Source organism: Dromaius novaehollandiae, chromosome W (genome assembly GCF_036370855.1).
Source record: "Dromaius novaehollandiae isolate bDroNov1 chromosome W, bDroNov1.hap1, whole genome shotgun sequence".
Classification (NCBI taxonomy): Eukaryota; Metazoa; Chordata; class Aves; order Casuariiformes; family Dromaiidae; genus Dromaius; species Dromaius novaehollandiae.
The window spans coordinates 59,082,406-59,099,674 of NC_088130.1; the positions used below are offsets into that span (position 1 = coordinate 59,082,406).

Sequence of the window (17,269 nt, forward strand, 5' to 3'; positions counted from 1 at the left end):
GAGTATCTTGCTATCATCTCTGTGGACAATAAACATGGATCTGGCTTGTGAACATGTTACGTTAAGAATTATTTCTTTCCTTGTCCAATTCATTAAGTCTGTATACTTAATAAGCAGTTTCAGCTTTTACAAGGTCTTCTCTGGGAACAATAAAAGAGAAAAAAGGGAGAAACATCTGGATCGGTGAAACACTCTTGAAATAATTTCTTCTTTACTGTCTTTATAGCGATTTCCATGGGTTTACGTTAAGAAGTTAATGCCATTGCTGCTATTGATGTTGAAAATATATTAGAAGCACAAATTTAACTTAGCCTTGTGGCTTAGATAGTGATCAGAGCTGGCCAGCTCTTTTGTTTGGAAACATTATCACAACAAATAGCATTGTTTATAGTGCATTCAGGAGTTTCTACCTTTTTCATTTTTTTCTTCTTTTAAAATTTAATTGAGAAAATGGAGGGAAGAGGGGAAAGAAAGTGGTGGGAGGAAACCAAACCTCCAATTCCCTTGCAATGTACCAAATGACTTTTATTTTTTGTTTTGCATTTCTTTAATCTGTTTCAAAGACTTCTTGCTAGTGATACTGTTCGATTTGGTTACCTACAATTTGGAATACTTACTGCCAAACTGGAGCTGAGATACCTGGGGTGCTGGAGCACATCATGTTCAAGAAGAGCCTTAGGGAGCTGGGTTTGCTCAGCCTGGAGAAAAGCGAGCACTAAGGGGCAAATGTCATTGGTGTCTCTGGCTGCCTGATGGGGAGTTACAGAGAAGACAGAGCCAGACTTTTATCAGAGGTGCATAGCAAAAGGATGGGAGATGACAGCCCCCATGTTGCATCAAGGGAAATTCTAAGTAGATGTAAAGGGAAAAACGCAGTGACGAAGGGGTTGGATCTGAAGATGTCCAAAAATGCCTTGCAACCAAAATTATGCTATGAAACTCTGATTCTAAAATTAGGGCATTTTGTTCTTAGGATTTATTTCTGCTGCTTATAGGATGGCTGAAATCTTGCTTTGAAAAATTCCCTTGGCTGCACTGAAGCAGGGTCATGCCCCTATGACTCTACACCAGTACTGGGAGGATCAAAATCTTTTGGCATAAGTGGCTGTTAAGTGTCCTTATGCGATTCATGAGCTATAAAATTAGATCACTATACTTTCTGCACTCTTATAAAGCATGTGCTTTGAACATGGGAGCCGTTTAATACCTCTTGTTGGTAGATGGTATATAGAGAGCATCCAGGAAACGAGCAGCAATCTTGTTCTTACGCTGAAATAGCAAGGTAGTGGCTAATTAGTGCAATTTCCTTTACAAAGTGTGTATTGCTGAAGAGGGGAGACAGGCTTTTGAATTGTAGACATTTGATTCATAGGCTTTTGGGCTTTAACAAAGGCAGAGAAGTGGAAAATTACTGTCCCTTAATTTTCAGACTTAATTTTGGGTAAGAACCTCCCAACCAAGCGTAAAGGAAGGACAGGCTCAAATGCATTTTAGAAAGCAAACTGGAGAAATTTTGCCCCTGAGGTTTCTGACCAACTTTGGTTGAGCCTGAGGACTAGAGGAGGTTTCTTTCTGCAGTCGTGGTTCTGACGTCTCACAGCGAAACATTTGCAGCGCAGGGCATCCTCCTGCTCTCTCTTTGACAAAATGCTGTTGTTCAGGTATTTGTGAGCAGTGAATTGTGCTTCTCTCTTCTTCTGGGTAGGATTTTGCCTTGTCTGCAACACTACCAGTATTGCAGGGCCCTGTGACAGTGCTTCAAGTGACACGAATTACAGCTGTGATGTGCTGTTTGTTTTTTCTGTCCTCATGGGGAAGATGAAAGGGAAAGACCTGGGAGTGCTGGCAACAGTTTGGGGTTGGGGTCTCCTCTGTACTCCAGAGAGGCCAAGGGGGTGCTCCAGATACAGGTGTGTGTAACTTAATCTCGTTCAAATTGCTTTCAACATGCGCTCAAGAAAGTGGATGCAAGAAGTCCTTCTTGCTCTGGTGATCCTTATTTTCTGTGGTTTTGCCCCTTAATCCAGGATAAGCTCACGTACGCCTCTTTCCCCCACACCGGTGAGTGTTGCCCTTTCGGTAGGAAGCTCTCCGTGCCAGAGAGGCAGCGCTGCCAAACGAAGCCTCCGTCCTCAGACTCCCACTGTTGTGTGGGTTTCCTAGCATTGAGCCAGAAACCCAGCTACTAAATTTGATATGGGGGCAGCCAGTGTAGAGAGCGAGGTGCTCAGAGCAGCACCTTTCTGAAATGGTTTTCTATGATATCTGACTTCCTAAAAGCTGATGGTTTGTGTCTGGTTCTCCCCAGCTCCAGCTATTTAAATCCCAAATGAAAGCCTAGCTGGAATTATTTTTTTCACCTTCTTCCCAAAGGCTGAATTTTGAATTCAACCAAATTTTCTTTTTATAACTGAAAACCAAATTATTGTATCCAAAATAAGTCTTTCAGATAAGAAACATGGGATATAGATAAGTGTGTGCATTTAGCGTATAGGTGGATGGTGTATCTGTGGAAGGAGTGAAGGAGCAGGGGTATTTGTCAAATCCCGAATACACCAAAATCAGAAAGAGCTTTGCAGCTGGCTTCAGTGACACCAAAATGTGAGCCAGAGTTGCTTCAGTTTATGCCAGGAGTGAGTGTCTAACATTGCCCTTCCTAAAAGTGCAGCTGTAGCACATCCTCGGAGTTGAGCACACGCTTAAGCGTCATCCTGAATCTTAGTTTATTAATCTGAGTCAAGCATGATACATGTTCATGGCAAAACTGCCAGGGATTTCTGCCGGATCAGGATTGGGCCCTTATGTAGCAGCTGCCCCCTTCATCCCCAAGTGAATGTCAACCAAGTTATTAGCTTGCTTCTTAAGGTTAATCAGGATTTATGTCCTGTTTGGAAAACTGGCTTGAGAAATCTGACTTCCTTGCATAGTTTCTGTGATGTGCTTTTCTGTGTGTGCCTATATAAAAGGCGCTTGCCTTTCATTGTTTATTAAAAGCAGTTTATTAGACATGCTTATGCAGCGTTTTTGCGATCTTGTTGATGAAAGATGCTACATAAACTGGATTGGATTGGACTGGACTCAGTAAATCTAAGAGCTTGCCAGCAATTTATTGCTGTTTGACTCCAGTGACCTAGGAAAAGAATGGCAGCCAGCAAATGAGCAGAGCTCCTTACGGCACTGCTCTGGCACTACTTTCGTTACTGAAATGGAATTTATCACTTTCTATCTATCATGAATATTTGGTAGGAAACTGGAGCCTCGAAGAGAAGAGTCATGGAAGTTTAAAAATCCAAGAGACTGGGCTGATGTGCTCTGATTAGTCTTGTACTCTGGCTCACCTTTGTTTAGATAAATAATTGAATGTGTGCCATCAGTAAGACATGCTATTTTCAGTCTTGGAAGGAAATTTGGCTTCCAGTCCTCTAACTGGAAGTCAGAGATGGTGGAAAAATGACTTATATTCTCTTTTTTTACTTTAAATCTCAAAGGGGTGAGTTATTTTAAAACATGGGCTGAATATTGGATCATTTCAAGTGAGGTTTAGAAGGCTACTCATTTTTACAAAATAAAATATATTTATGAGAATGCATCATACGTTGCCAGTTTGTTAGACTATGTAGCAAATGCAAATAGTGCCATCTTTGTGTAAAATTAATTTTATTTTCCAACCAAATTTCACACCTGTCAAACATTAATTTGATTTAGTAAAACCCAAAGCAACTTAACCTGTGAAACTAAACAAAATCATTTTCTTGGTACAACTCCAAAAAATAAAAGAAAGCTATAATAAAAAAGAGAAGACAAAGCTGACAACATGTATATAAAGCTGAGTCTAAGCAGATGAGAACAGTCAGAAGTCTTTTATTTAATCATTCTGCTTTTTTTGACATGCTGTCTAGCAATAAACCATATGAACATTCCCTTGCATTAAAAAGAAAAAAAATCAAAATCCAAGACAGAAGGGAAGAAATTACAATCCAACACTGAAGGAATCGCATATGTGATTCTGAAGATGTTTACATGCACATAAAATATCCAACAAATGTTTTTTCCAGAGGCAGTAGGGGTGATTTCATTACCTTTTTGAAGTTGTGTGATACTTGCCTCATGGGAGTTTCCTTCTTTGCTCAGAGAAAACTCACAGGCAAATGACTTAGTCATTTTGGGGTATGGTGATGCTAAGCTGGTACAAGTGAGAGACCACCCGACACGGCGTCTGTGGTCAGCTGACGGCGCTGCAGCCCGAGATGCTGCTGCGGCTGGGAAGCGGCGAGGGCCAAAGTCGGTGCTGGCCCTGCAGCACGGCGTTACGGCTTCCCCCAAAGCCCGAAGTCGTAGTCTCTACAGTTTCAAATGGAAATCCCAACACAACTGGTTTCTTTCATTACGGATCAGAAGGAACAATCACAGGAAACGCCTCTGATAGTCTGTATTTTGTCCAGAACAGACCCAAAAGGCTTCGCTCTAGCTGCTGCTTGCTGCTGCACTGAGCAAAGCTCATGAGCTCTTTTCTTTTCCTTGGGAGGCTGCCTGCAGCATTTGCTACGTACCCACCCCTTTCCCTGCATCCCCAAAGCTAAAATAGTCTGAGCATGTGGCTCTCCTGGGAACGCTGACCCGCAGACGTGGTGGAGATGTGTTCGGGGAAGTGGTCTGCCCAGATTTCGTCTGCACACCTCGTAGTCTTTAATTTATTGCAACAAGGCCACAAACCCCAGCGCGGAGAGATGCGCTGCATTGTGCCCTGGAGAGCAGAGGCCCAGAGCTGGCTGCAAAAGGATGCTGGACAGATATTTTCAATGCCTAAATTCCCCAGACCTCATGAAGTTTTGCCTTTTGCACGTAGCCCAGTTCTGTGCAGCTGCAAGGCCGGATTGCTGCTCTCCTGGGATGGAGTCCACACCTCCGGGGCGAAGCCTGGCGATTCTCCCTCTCAGCACACACAGTGCTGCACGTCTGAACCGCAGGGTCTTTGGGCATTAGCGAAACATGCGGGGCGGCCGCAGCCCCCCACTGCAGCTCCACAACCACGTGCTCAGCCAGGTGTTGTGACCAGGCACAAGCTGGCGTGCAAGAGGAGGAGGTTTAAAGCCCTTTTATCCTTCCCTCCACTCACATATCCATGCTTGGTTTGCATATCCTTTCCTGCACCCTGTGAAGCTGCTTAGATTTTGTTGCTCCTTTATGCAGGAATGTGCACCCAGTTTCTTTCATGCAGTCGCAAATACTGACTTCTGCACTGGCTGCAGATCACTTGAGCAGTTTGGAAGGTCCCTTGCACTCTCTGAGATGAAGGAACCACAATTTCTATTCCAGCACCATAAAACGATGAGACCAAACAGCGCTCTGAGTAGGTAGGAGTGAGGGAGTCAGTTAACAATACGTTATCATAAAGAGCAGCCAAACAGCACGTCAGAGAGCTTTCAAAATCATCAGCTAGCCCTTGGTTAGCATGAACTGGCATGGGTCCACCAAAGTCAATAGAGGTACATTGCTTTTGCCAGGGGAGGATCTGGTCCCTGGCTTATGTTCACGGCAGAGGAGTCTACGAATTGTGAATCTTATCAAAACCTCCCCATTAACAGTAACTGGAACTGGACTTTGTTTCTGGTATTGATGTTAATAACCAGAGTTGAGCAAAAGAACAGATAGCAGGGCTTCTTTTAAAAAAGAAAAAAAAATGTGGTAAATTTGTTTGACTGAAGTAGCTGATGAGAAACACGACCTAGACTCAGGCAAACCATTAATCACTGAAAATCCAACTTTCAGAAAAATCAAGTAATTGGTTGCAATGGTTTGCTTTCGGAAGTCTGAGTTACAGCTTTGCTGGTGAAGGGTAGGTCTCTGTTGTTGCTCCAGTAGATTCTCCTTTTTTTCCTGCTTTATTCAGTCAGGTAACGGAAATAAATAAGTGTACATATACCTGCTGTGGTCATAGGTGCTGCTGCATTTTCTCGACAGTGAAAGACATGCACCCTGCCCTGTATCATTCACCCTCAGCTAGGGACAGTGATTGGAAGTGGCAGGGCTTGGACCTTGATGAGTTACACCCAATGTGACCATAAATTATCTCTTTACACAACTGTGGAAAAAGACTGAGTCTGGAAATCATGGCAAAGTGTATGTCGAGTGACTGTCTACAGGGAGGCTATCCTCCCTTACTCAAGATTTTGGTATGTGTCCCACAGAAAAGCAAACAAAAATGAAGTGCATTGCTTCAGTTTTATGCCATGTTGCTATAAATCTTCCCTCCGTGTGAATTACAGCTAAACTTCGCACAGCTACTGCGCTACTTCATTAACACACTTGCGCTGCAGATGGGCCTTGTCTGTGCATGCTTTGGCAGACAGACCTGGCTCCCATTTGGATTTTATATATAGTATGAAAAAACAAGGATTTTTTTTTAAGGTACCTTGTTGGTTTGCTTTCATAGCTGACTAATTAATGTTTGTAAGTTAATTACTGTATTTTGCATTTGTATTTTTGCTGCACTGCATATTTCTGAAATTCAGGATGATCAAAGAAAAACACAGGGCAGACACAATAAGTAGCCATCCTAATAAAAACTCCTTTGTGCAATTAAACACAGCAATGCTGTGGCTTTTGCTGACTCAGGTCTTGAAGATACGGCACAGGCTCACATGAGTTCATGTTATGATATTGTCTGGAGAAGTCTAGTTAAAAAAAATTCTACCTTTTCTCAATAGGAAATTGTTTTTTTGGTTAAATACCTTTATCAAGAGAAATGTTGGCTTTCCATGAAAATGTTAGCCTGTCATTGGAAAAAAAAAACAAAAATGGAAATATCACTTGAGAATAAATGATGGTTTTGACATTTGGAAGTCAAATATTTTCTGGTTTTAGTTTTTTAGTGAAATACTAACATTCTCTGCTTGCACTTTTTTCTCACAGGATAGGCTTTCTTGCTTTTGGTTTGCTGTTAAACGAAATGCCACCGGTTGATTGTCCCATACTTCCTTGACGCTGTTTTGTGATGTAAGAGCTGAACATGCGAGATTCTTTCATTAGCTGCTCTGCTGCATGGTCATTATTTTCTAACAGCCTGATACCTGGGACAACAGTGACGATATATCTAAACCCACATAAAATGTCAAATGACTCTCCTATTCCCTAAATTCAGACTCTTCTGACATTCATAGTTCAGAAATAGCACGTCGGACAGTGGGTTTGACCTGCCTGACCACATATTGAGCTGCTGCGTCTTCCAGCAAAGCTATCCCATGCATCAGCTAAGCCTTGGAAACTGCCTGTGTGTGTGCTTGTAGCTCCTGACAGGTGAGAGGTAAATTGCTTCTGCTTGAAGGCCAGTTGTCTGAACCTGCATCATGGTAAGGGTAAAGTAAAGATAATAGTTTATTATAAGAACTCACTTTTTGAGTCAACGTAGTGATCGCTGTGCCTGCTTTGCTCCTAGAAGACCAGTATTTCCTAGTGTGGGTTCTTCTGTTTGTACTGTTGACATTTTCAGCAAGCTCTAAGAGTGTCCTTAACATATAATGTTAATTGGAAGCCAGTATAAAACTTTTCTTTTTTCTTTCCTCTTTACCCCTTCTCTTTTCCCACTTCCCCTTTCCTCCTTTCCTTTTCCCCTTCTCCTTTCCCCTTCCTTTTCCCTTTTCCATTCTTCCACATTTCCCTCTTCCACTTCTCTTCCTCTTTCCTTTCCTTTTTTTAATAATTAAATGACCATTATGTATCATTTTCAACATAAATGCCATGGTAGAGCTTTGGAGTCTCTTCTGCTTGAGATAACAAAAAACTGTATGATGCATCAAGTAGCTCTGAGCCAGCTGCCATGAGATATCATGTCGCTGCCATGTTACTGCTTACAGATACAGATTAAATCTCAGTTAAAATTTTTTCCTATTATTATTCACATTTCCAAAGAGTTTCAGCTCTGGTAGGACCCTGAATCGCTCTCTTCCTCCGCAGAAGTATTTTCTCAGTTCGGGATACCCCAGTCTCTTCATTCTGACTGACCCACTCTGCAGCACAGGAGCCTGTGCATGGCACGACAACCAGTACCAGCCTCCTCCTGTCCGTCTCCCAGACTGCCTAGGAGGTTTGCCTCATTTACCCAGAATAGGTCAAAGACTAGAGGCTGGGGAGAGCTGTTCAGTTTTTGTCCAAGTCCTGGTACTCTGGACTTGAAGGGAGGAAAAGCACACCCTGAAGACTCTGGAGAAAAGGATAAGCTCAGTGCCCTTCCTCCAGCTGCTGAACAGACAGGCAGCGGTGTCCCAACAGCAGGCCAGGAGGTAGCTGTGGGCTGAGGGAGGACAGCAGCCCTTCACCAGGTGGAAACAATTACAGGAAAAATCATCATGAGCTGCATTGGATGAGTCACTGCTGATAGTTCCCAGATAAGCTAACTTAATAAAGTTGTGGCTTAATTAAGCCGCATTCCTTTCATCCTGCCTGTCTGGGGCAATGCTATCAAATAGCTACAACTCAGTGACACACTGCTGAGAGGCAACTGATACACTGTGTGTTGGGCACTGGGGGGACCTTTGGTCTAGGTTGTGAGGATGCACATGGAAAGCTCCCCTCGTGGTCTGTAAGGTGATGGTCCACAGAAGCCTGTAATGAAGGTAGATCCTCAGAGCTGCTGCTCAGCTGTTGCCTAGTCATGAATGTGTTAAAAATTTACAGCTATCAAATTTTTGACCCTGATTCCCAGCTTCTAACATACAGCGACCCAGGACGGCCTCAACCTTGGCAGCAGAGGGGAGTAGTTAATCCTCTTTCAGCTTCTCTTGCAGCCACTTTTCAAACACCGGAGTGACTTTGCTTTGAGAGAGTCCCATGCTTTTGGTGCTCACTAGTCCTGAGCTAACGGCTGTGGATTTTGTTACAGGTAACAGGGCTGAAAAAGTAGACACTGCAGTGATCAAATCATGTTGCCCAATACCCCTCTGTGAATCTGGGGTTGTGCACTTTCCTGAGTGAAGACTGCATGAGAACCAGAAGTTGCCAGGTGACTCTAGTATTTTAAAAGCTGGGCCACCCTATTAAAGGCTGTAACAGATAGGTCTGCTAAAAGCTACTTCTTTTGAAAACCAGATTTAATGATAATGAATCAAGTTAATTTCCACATCTTAGTGGTTGAGCTTCCTATACAACTGTGCATTATTTATGTTTGATGCATGCTGATATGTACAGCTGCCTAGCAACTGCCTTGCTGAAAGTTATTCAGTCATTAAAATTATCAGTGGGGACCCCTTCTTATCTCTCATTATGTATAATGAGATTGCTGCTGTGCAACGTTGATTAGACATGTCAACCTGGAGCTGGATGTTTGAAATAAGTATTGCTATTAAAATGCCTTTGCTGATGATCAACTGATGTGTCTATCATTTTGATAGATTTCTCTCCAGGAATGCTAAAGGCTAAAAAATGCAAGTGTCTCAGGATTGCAATGCAGTGTTTAGGGAAATGGGTATTGTAGTATTGTATTTCCTGTGCATTAACTCCAAAGTATCAACTCCCCTGGCAAAATCATGCTGATGTCTGAAGTTTACCGTGGAGTATAGAGTGCCCTAAAATGGAGATCTATAATCCTGAATTGGGAAATTATTGTCTGGGGGAATTGGTTTCTGGAGTGTAAGCCTGAGAGCAGCATATCCCTCCTCTGTGCTGCTTCATTAGATAAGATTTAAAGCTCCCATGATGTGGAAAAATGTTGAGGAGAGGTATTACAATATTTCTGAATCTCCTTACCAGTAAATCATGGGAACATTCAACAAAATCGAAAAGGAGACTCAAAAATTTTTCAAAAACATCTAATTCACCTGTGGAACTCATTGCCTCAAGATGCCATTGAAGCTAAGAATTTCAGAAAGGGCTTGCACATCTGCCAGGGTAGCAAGAATATCCAGTTGCTGTAATTAAAACAAACCCTCCAGCAAGGATACGCTAAGTTGTGCTTCAGGGTGTCAGTGCAATATTCAATGGTTGTAACTCAGTATGCAGCAGATTCTCAGGCTCCTGTGTTTTTTTCTAAATCACATGCTGTTCCTCAGTAACAGAAATAGGGTATAGGACTAGCTGGGTGTTGGCCAAGTCCAGCGAAGCAGTCCCTGAGTGAGGACTTCCTTCATGCCCTGCGATACAAGGAGCCACCAGTCTGCTCTTTCAGCAGAAGAAATCTTAGGCAGGCCAGCTATGGGAGAGGATTTTGCACAAGGCAAGTGATTTGGCTGTCAGAAGAATCCAAGAAGTCAGAAAAAATCACAATTAAGCCATGAAAAAAGAACAAATCCAGCCAGAAGCCACCACTGACTAACAGAGTTCAGAGAAGAAGGGTTGCTCCCGTGAGGTGCCTGGCACACGAGCCCTTGCCTAGGTGCAGTTTGAGGAGCTGCCACAAGCTGCTTAGCTTTTGTCTGCAAGGAGCCTAACGCTGAAAATCGGGTGAGAATTTACAGGGTAAAGGGTAGGAATGATAAAGGCCGCGGCTCCCCTACCCTGGTTAGTTCTGGCTGGCACAACTGCATGGACCAGCATCTCACAGCAGATGCCCTCCTCTCCTCTGCTCTCAGCTTTCTCTCCTTTAAGCCAGGCCACAAGCAAGCCTTTATCAGCCTCTCCCCCCCACCCTTCAGAAGACAGGAGGAGATGAATGTGCACTTGGAAAGCCATCAGCATGGCTCGCAGCATTTGAACCGCCTCCCCGATGCACCTTTGAACTCCTTCCTCCTGCATTTGTTTGTCTTACAGATAAAACTTCACAGCAGTGTTTGGAGAAAAGTCTAATGAGGGACCACTGTTTGCATAACAAAGCGAGGCTTCCTCTTCAAATGCTCAACCTTCATTAAATATAATTTATATTCCAGCTAATCTCTGGAAGTGGAAAAAATATGCAGCCAAAGTTTGTTTTTACATAGTTTGGAATAATGCATTGTTTGTTTTAAGTGGTCAGTTGCAACTGATAGTTGCTTTAAATTCAACATAATGATGATTTGTGACAGGCTGTGGATTGTCTAGGGGAGTGTTGTGTCATTGACTTCCACGGCTTTAGCACTCTTCTGTGTCAGTTACTGAATTAAAGGGTAAGACCGAATTGATGGTTTCTTAGTTTTGCAGATATTTCAGCATGTCCACAAGACATGAAAAATTCTGAATCTCTAAAATACACAGCTTTTTCTCCCTAAACCTATGTAGACTTGATTAAATAGCACATTGAATGGCAGTTTGCTTCTTTTGCAGCAGTTCTGGTAGCTGCCACCTTGGGAGCCTTCAAAAGGCCCTCTGGCCCCTGCAGTGAGCAGCTCATGAGCACAGGGCCATGAGGACTGCAGCCGTCTGAATGCTTCTCAGCGCCACTGGGAAACCTGGTAGCTTGTTATAGTTCCTTGGCTAGAAAGCAAACAGGCAGATATAACTGAGCACTTAAATGTCTTTACAGGCTAGCAATAACAAAAAATATATTTCTTAGCACTCAGACTTTTTCCATATGGTAGAAAGCGTAAAAAACATCCGGTCTTACAGAATCTCCATTATAGTTTCGTCCCTTTGTCTATGTAAAATGCTCTGTCTCTCTCCATTTGAAATGCTCAATACATTGCACTCGTCACCTTCCAGGTTTATTAAAATATGAGAAATGAATGATGACATTTATCTTGTGTGTACTCCTAGCTGAGATCTACTCCTTTCTGTAAGTTTACGCTGTTACGACAGATGTTTGAAAACATCCTTCAGTTTATCATAAAAATTATGAACTGGGTTGCGTCCATGGACAACACCAAGGTGTGCTGTGTCCTTTCAACACGGATAAGCAGGATTTTCAAAAATGACTTGTAATTTTGAGTGGATCAGTGTTGGGTTACCCAGCCGTATGCTCCTCAAGAGCTCTGCATTGCCTCAGGTGGCCACCCATGCTATCATTTAAAGTATCTCCAGTCAGACACTCAATAGTCAACTTGCCAAAAATGACTGAACTCTGTAAATTATAGCTAGGGGCCCTTCCTTAGCTTCTTGTATCTTTAGCTACTATCCAGAGATCCAAAATAATCTTGTTTGAGGAAGAACAACACATTGTTTTTAATTTCACCTGTGATTTTGTTCTCTGGATTTTCATACTCTCCCTGAATTATTGGAAGAAATTTTTTTAAAATAAAAAAGTTGCCCGTTTCCTTCTGGCATCTTGCCTGTAAGTAAACATGCATTCATCTCCGCAGGATTAGTGCATCTGGGAGTCACAGAACATCCCAAATGTCCCGGCTGGAAGAACAGACAACTGCAGATGTTGGGGGAAGAGTGAGCCTTGGTTTTACATTTGAACAGCAGTTTGCGCAGCAGGGGTGAGGGAGGCTTTCCATGTGGAGAGCTTACGCTGGTAATCCTCTGTCCGCTTCAATGGGTAGTGTTGTAGCATCATTAGGCAACTCGTGGATTGAGAGGTGGGTTTCTGTGTTGCATTCTTTAATGTTGAGATACCTCCCCACCATAAGCTAAGAGTCCTCATCTTATTTGTTTCATCACCTCCATAGCCATGATCTATCCATGACTTTTTAAAGGTGGCACCAACCTTTAGAGAACTTATTTATTTATTTATTTATTTATTTTATTGTTTTTCAGGAAAAAATGCTGTAAGGGTTATAAATTTGTTCTTGGACAGTGCATCCCTGAAGGTATGTGATTTCACTGTTCTTACCCTTCTTGTCCCGGTGCATTTGTCTTTTCCTGTTTGCCCTGTTATCTGCGCTGCCAATTTGGAAGAGCATCCTGATTTAACCGCAGACTCAGCTGTACCTCATGTATCAGTGGGGGAACTGTTTCCAAGAAATTGTCAGGCAAATAAAAAATCAGTGTCTTCCAAAAGTTTCACTTAGCATGCCAGGCCTTGATCCTCCCTAAGTACATCTGGCTGCACAGATCTTGTAACACGAGCTGGTGCAAATGCTGGGCCGCATTCTGCTCTTGGATGTGTGCGCGGGAGCCATCTGTGCATCCAGAAGCACGTGTTTCCTGACTGATGGCTTTCACAATGTTGTATGAATACCAGTACTGAGGCCCTGGGCAGAACCCAAGATAAATTACAGCAGAGGTGTCAGACTTTCACTGGGATGTATGCCGACACACAGTCTATGGAATGAGAGGTGGGAAGAGCTGCATACCTCTTGGATCCATCACAGGTCATTTGGCTTGTAATGGGGGGGTCAGTAATTAGATGAGTTAGTCCAACTTTTAATTACCTATTTACTGAAGACATCAGCAAGGGGGCAAGTGGAGAGCATTGCCGAATGGCGTCCCTATCTTCTACCACATCTTCTGTTAGTGGGCATGGCCTTGTCATGGGCATGGCCTCCCATTCACCAGCAGGCAGGGAGATACCAGGAATTAATTGGGGTAGCTCATACTGTAGAGAGAAGGAAATGTCCCTGGAGAATTTCCTCTACCATTTATAAAGACAGTATTTGGGTTCCTAAGCTCGGAGGTTCCTGTAACAAGGTCTCTTTTAGGGAAGAGTGGGAGGGTTTGCAGGTGAAGCTGAGACTCCCAGAGCAGCATGCTGCGTGACCAGATGGCTAAGATGTGTTTGAAGGGCCTGATCCAGGCAGAGCCCAGGAAGCTTCCAACAGTGTCGGTCGGTTTGGATCAGATCCCCAGGAATTGCTCACAGCAATGCCTTTTACGGCAATCCTTCTCCTACAGCTTCAGCCTCTTTCACAGATGCCCAACTGCCTGCAGAGTCGCAAAGGCATCCTGTGCCGGCTGGCTGGCTGGCACCCACCACAGAGACAGGCTGAGCTCTGCCTGCCTTTCCCTTGGTGCAGGCATCTGTTGGGTCCCTCTCCTCTACCCAGCCAATGGTTTTGAATGAGCTGTAGCTATGTAACTTCTTCAATCATTCCTACTGCTTCGTCCAATTTGTATGAAATCGGCTGATTGACAGGCTCTGAAGTGATTAGAGAAGAGGAACTCTCAGGCAGAAGCAAATGACCAGATAGTACAAACAAATAAGCTATGTTTCCTTAGGGAAGCAGATTTAAAAAAATGGTTTATGGTAATACATCCTTCTGTTTGATGATATATAGAAAGCCTCAAGTTGTTCTTAGAGTTTTCTTAGTTTGAGATGGCAATGTCTTGAAAAGAAAAATGACAAGCTAACATGCTTGAGAGAGTCAGCTGTTTTGGGGGTTGAAATCTCCGGCCAGCAGGCTCTCCCCAGCTCTGATCCTGCTGCTGTTTTCTTTTATGTGAGTAATTTTGCTGTTGACTGGAAACACTAGCAGAGCAGTTACAGAACAACAAGACATCTTCTGAAAACGGGAATTGTATTTTTGCTGCTTCCTTGAGGAGGAACTGCTCACCGTGCCAGCCTGAGCCCCAGAGGAGCTGAGTACTGTTTGGGTGAAGCTGGTGCTTACAAGGACTTCCTCTGCCTGTGGTTTTGCAGTGAGTTTTGTCTCAGTGCCTGGGGAGTGAGATCACAGCTTCAGTGTGAGATGGACACTTGGAGCAGAATATTATGCTGTGCTGTGCAAGGTCATTGTTTATGTTGAAGGCAGAAACCCCGAATCTTTTCAAAGTGGAGAGAAGCCAGAATCTCTATAGTCTGGCCTCCAGCTTGCTTATTGAGTGTAACATTTTTATATGCTGATTATTCACTAAATATAATGGATACAGCAGAAGAAGTAATAGGAACAAAAACAAAATGAGGGCCATGACAATAAATTATTATAGGCTTCTAATTTTTACCTCTTGACGTTTTAGGCAATTATGAGAGCAGCTTTTATTATGTACCCGCTGACTTCAGTTAATCATGTCTATTAACTGGATCTCAGTAACCTGAGAGTTTCTGCCATTAATTGAATTTCTCTGTTGTCTGTGGCTTCTTTCCCTTTTTATCTCCACTCCACCTTTTCCAGCTCAGCCTATATTTTGCCTTGAACTTCACAGGCCACAGCAGTTGCTGTAACATCTGAGACAATCTGGGCCTTTGGTGTATGGACTAGAAACATGATTCAGTGAAGGGCTCATTTCACTTACTCCATTACAATATATCACTTGGCTCTTCACACATTGTTTTGGCATAATCTTGATAGAGTGGCTGTACAAAATGCATATCTCATCACAAGCACATAAATACGTTACAGATGTGAGTTTATTAGAGCACATCTGCACCTTTTAACACAGTACTGGCAAGTCAAAATGCAGAGGAGTAGTTCCAGTCATGTCTTCTCTGTGATTTAGCAGTGGGTGCAAGGAGGAAAGCTGGGAGAGGGATAGACCCTCCTTTCCACTCTGTCACAGCTGCCTCAGGAAGACGCCGATCTCCTTTGCTGGCAGCTGTTGTTTAAACAGACCCTTTCCCTCAAGGGCTGTGTCTTTGTCCATGAGCATCTTTGGTTTCTGTCCTGTTGTTTCTCATCTGTCCTTGAAGAGCAGCAGAAAGCAGCGTAGCCCAGTGAACCTGGGTCCACGCACCCAGGTTCTGCATTTCTCTTTGCTTTGCACACACCTTCTCTCCCTGGCATTCAGCTGCAAGAGCAGGGGTAGATGATCCTCAGGAAAACAGATAGTGAAGTTTGTTTTGTGTCAGTGATTTCCCTCTGTAGTGTCTCTTCCTGCTCTGCTTGACCAGATAAGCAGGTCAAAAGAGAGCTGCTCTTCCTTTCTTGAGAATGGTCACCCTCTTCTTTGCACTGGAGACTGACAGCTCCAACCAGGTCCTGTCTCATAGCTTCACCAGGAGCAAAGCACAGACCATTGCAGTCTGAAACAATTGTTTTGGAGAGCACTCTCCCTACCACTGGTTCATTACCCAAGTGTCCTGGTTGTTGATTAATTCACACTAAAGCACTCTATGGCAGGCAAAAACTAATTGTACCTGCTCTTTCCTCACTAATGCTATTTCAGAAACTCCTTCTTGGTGCAACTTGCAGTGTTGCGTTGTCATTCCTGAATTCATTAAAAAGTTAAATGTGAAGTCATTTGTTATTCTGCTTCTGGTTTTAGTATTTTCCTAAAGTTTGGAACAAGCTGATCCTCACTGTATAACTTCGATTCATCCTCAAACCACATTTATATGTTGGGCTGGTAGACAAGGGGCTTGTACATGGAAGGGATGTGCATCCTCAGATGGACAGTGCACACAGAGGTGATGCACTGCAGCCAGGATTTGCTGCACCTTTTGCCCAATTTTGTCCTAGCTGTGAAGACTCCTCCTGAGACAGTCATGCTGCCTGGGACCAAAGCTCTGGAGATACGCAGCTACAGGACTTGGGACCTGCCCACAGCCACTGTGTGATCTGGGTTGATTCCGTGACTGTGTGGGAACCATCACCTGGAAGTACTCAGGAAGATTTCTTTTTCCTGGACCTTTCCTGTTTCTGTGTGAAAACAAAGATTTTCATCAAATGATTTGAAATCTGTCCACCATCTCCTCCCTTGGTGTGAGACATGGAATCTTGGTTTCTCTTCTAATGTGAAAATATTGGTTTGTTTTTGTACAACTCAGAGGGCTGAGAAGAAGCATGGTCCAGAGGTTAGAGTCTTAGCATGGAATGTAGGAGAACTGCATGCAATTCTCTGCTCAAGCACAGACTTCCTCTCTTGCCCAGTACCACCCATTTAGGGTAATATCTTCACTGTGGAATTGACATCCAAGTTAGCCAAAGACTGTGTGTGCATCCATATTCAAGCTTTCCTAATCTAACCACAGCTGTGCTGGTACTGCTGTAATCTGTGCTAGGTGTTGAGGCTTCTGGGAAATGTCTTATGGCTCTTCACAGACCCTCTCAAGGGCATTCCTGGCCTGCCATAGAGCAAAATGCTCCAAGCTTAGCATATTCCATGCCTCTAGTGTAGTTTCAGAGCCAAATGTGTATATACTGATAAATGTGGAAAGAAAGGAAAAGATAGAAAGGCAGAAAGGGATGGAACAGGGAACTGTGAAAACACTTGGAGAGCTAGCTCTAAATACCAAAGGTTAGGTTGTGGGTGTGTAAGTCAAAGCCTTTGGTAAAGCAGAGGCTAGGTCTGAAAGTATATCCTATGCTGGGTAAACTAACTGGAATTCAAAGCACCTACAAATACAGGTTATGTGTTTTCGTAAGGGAATGGTAGGGCTTTATGGCGGAAAAGACAAATATGTGTTGTGAGGGGGAGAGAAATGTCATATGGTTTAACTTTGGTAAGGCTTTTGAGACTGTTTCAAGTGGCATTCTGACAAGCAGTGGTCTTGATGGTGCTCTTCCTAAGGTGGATGCACGGGTCATATTTGAAGAGTAGCTACATGAAA

The 17,269-nt window shown here is 43.4% G+C and overlaps 1 protein-coding gene across 1 annotated transcript in view; it reads left to right on the plus strand.

Annotated features, from left to right (window-relative positions):
- CCBE1 (collagen and calcium binding EGF domains 1) overlaps window positions 1-17,269 on the plus strand; it is a 110,648-nt gene that overhangs the window by 68,761 nt on the left and 24,618 nt on the right. The window contains exon 3 of the mRNA XM_064500484.1: window positions 12,601-12,653. Coding sequence (XP_064356554.1) covers window positions 12,601-12,653 — 53 coding nt within the window. The remainder of the gene's footprint in view (window positions 1-12,600; window positions 12,654-17,269) is intronic.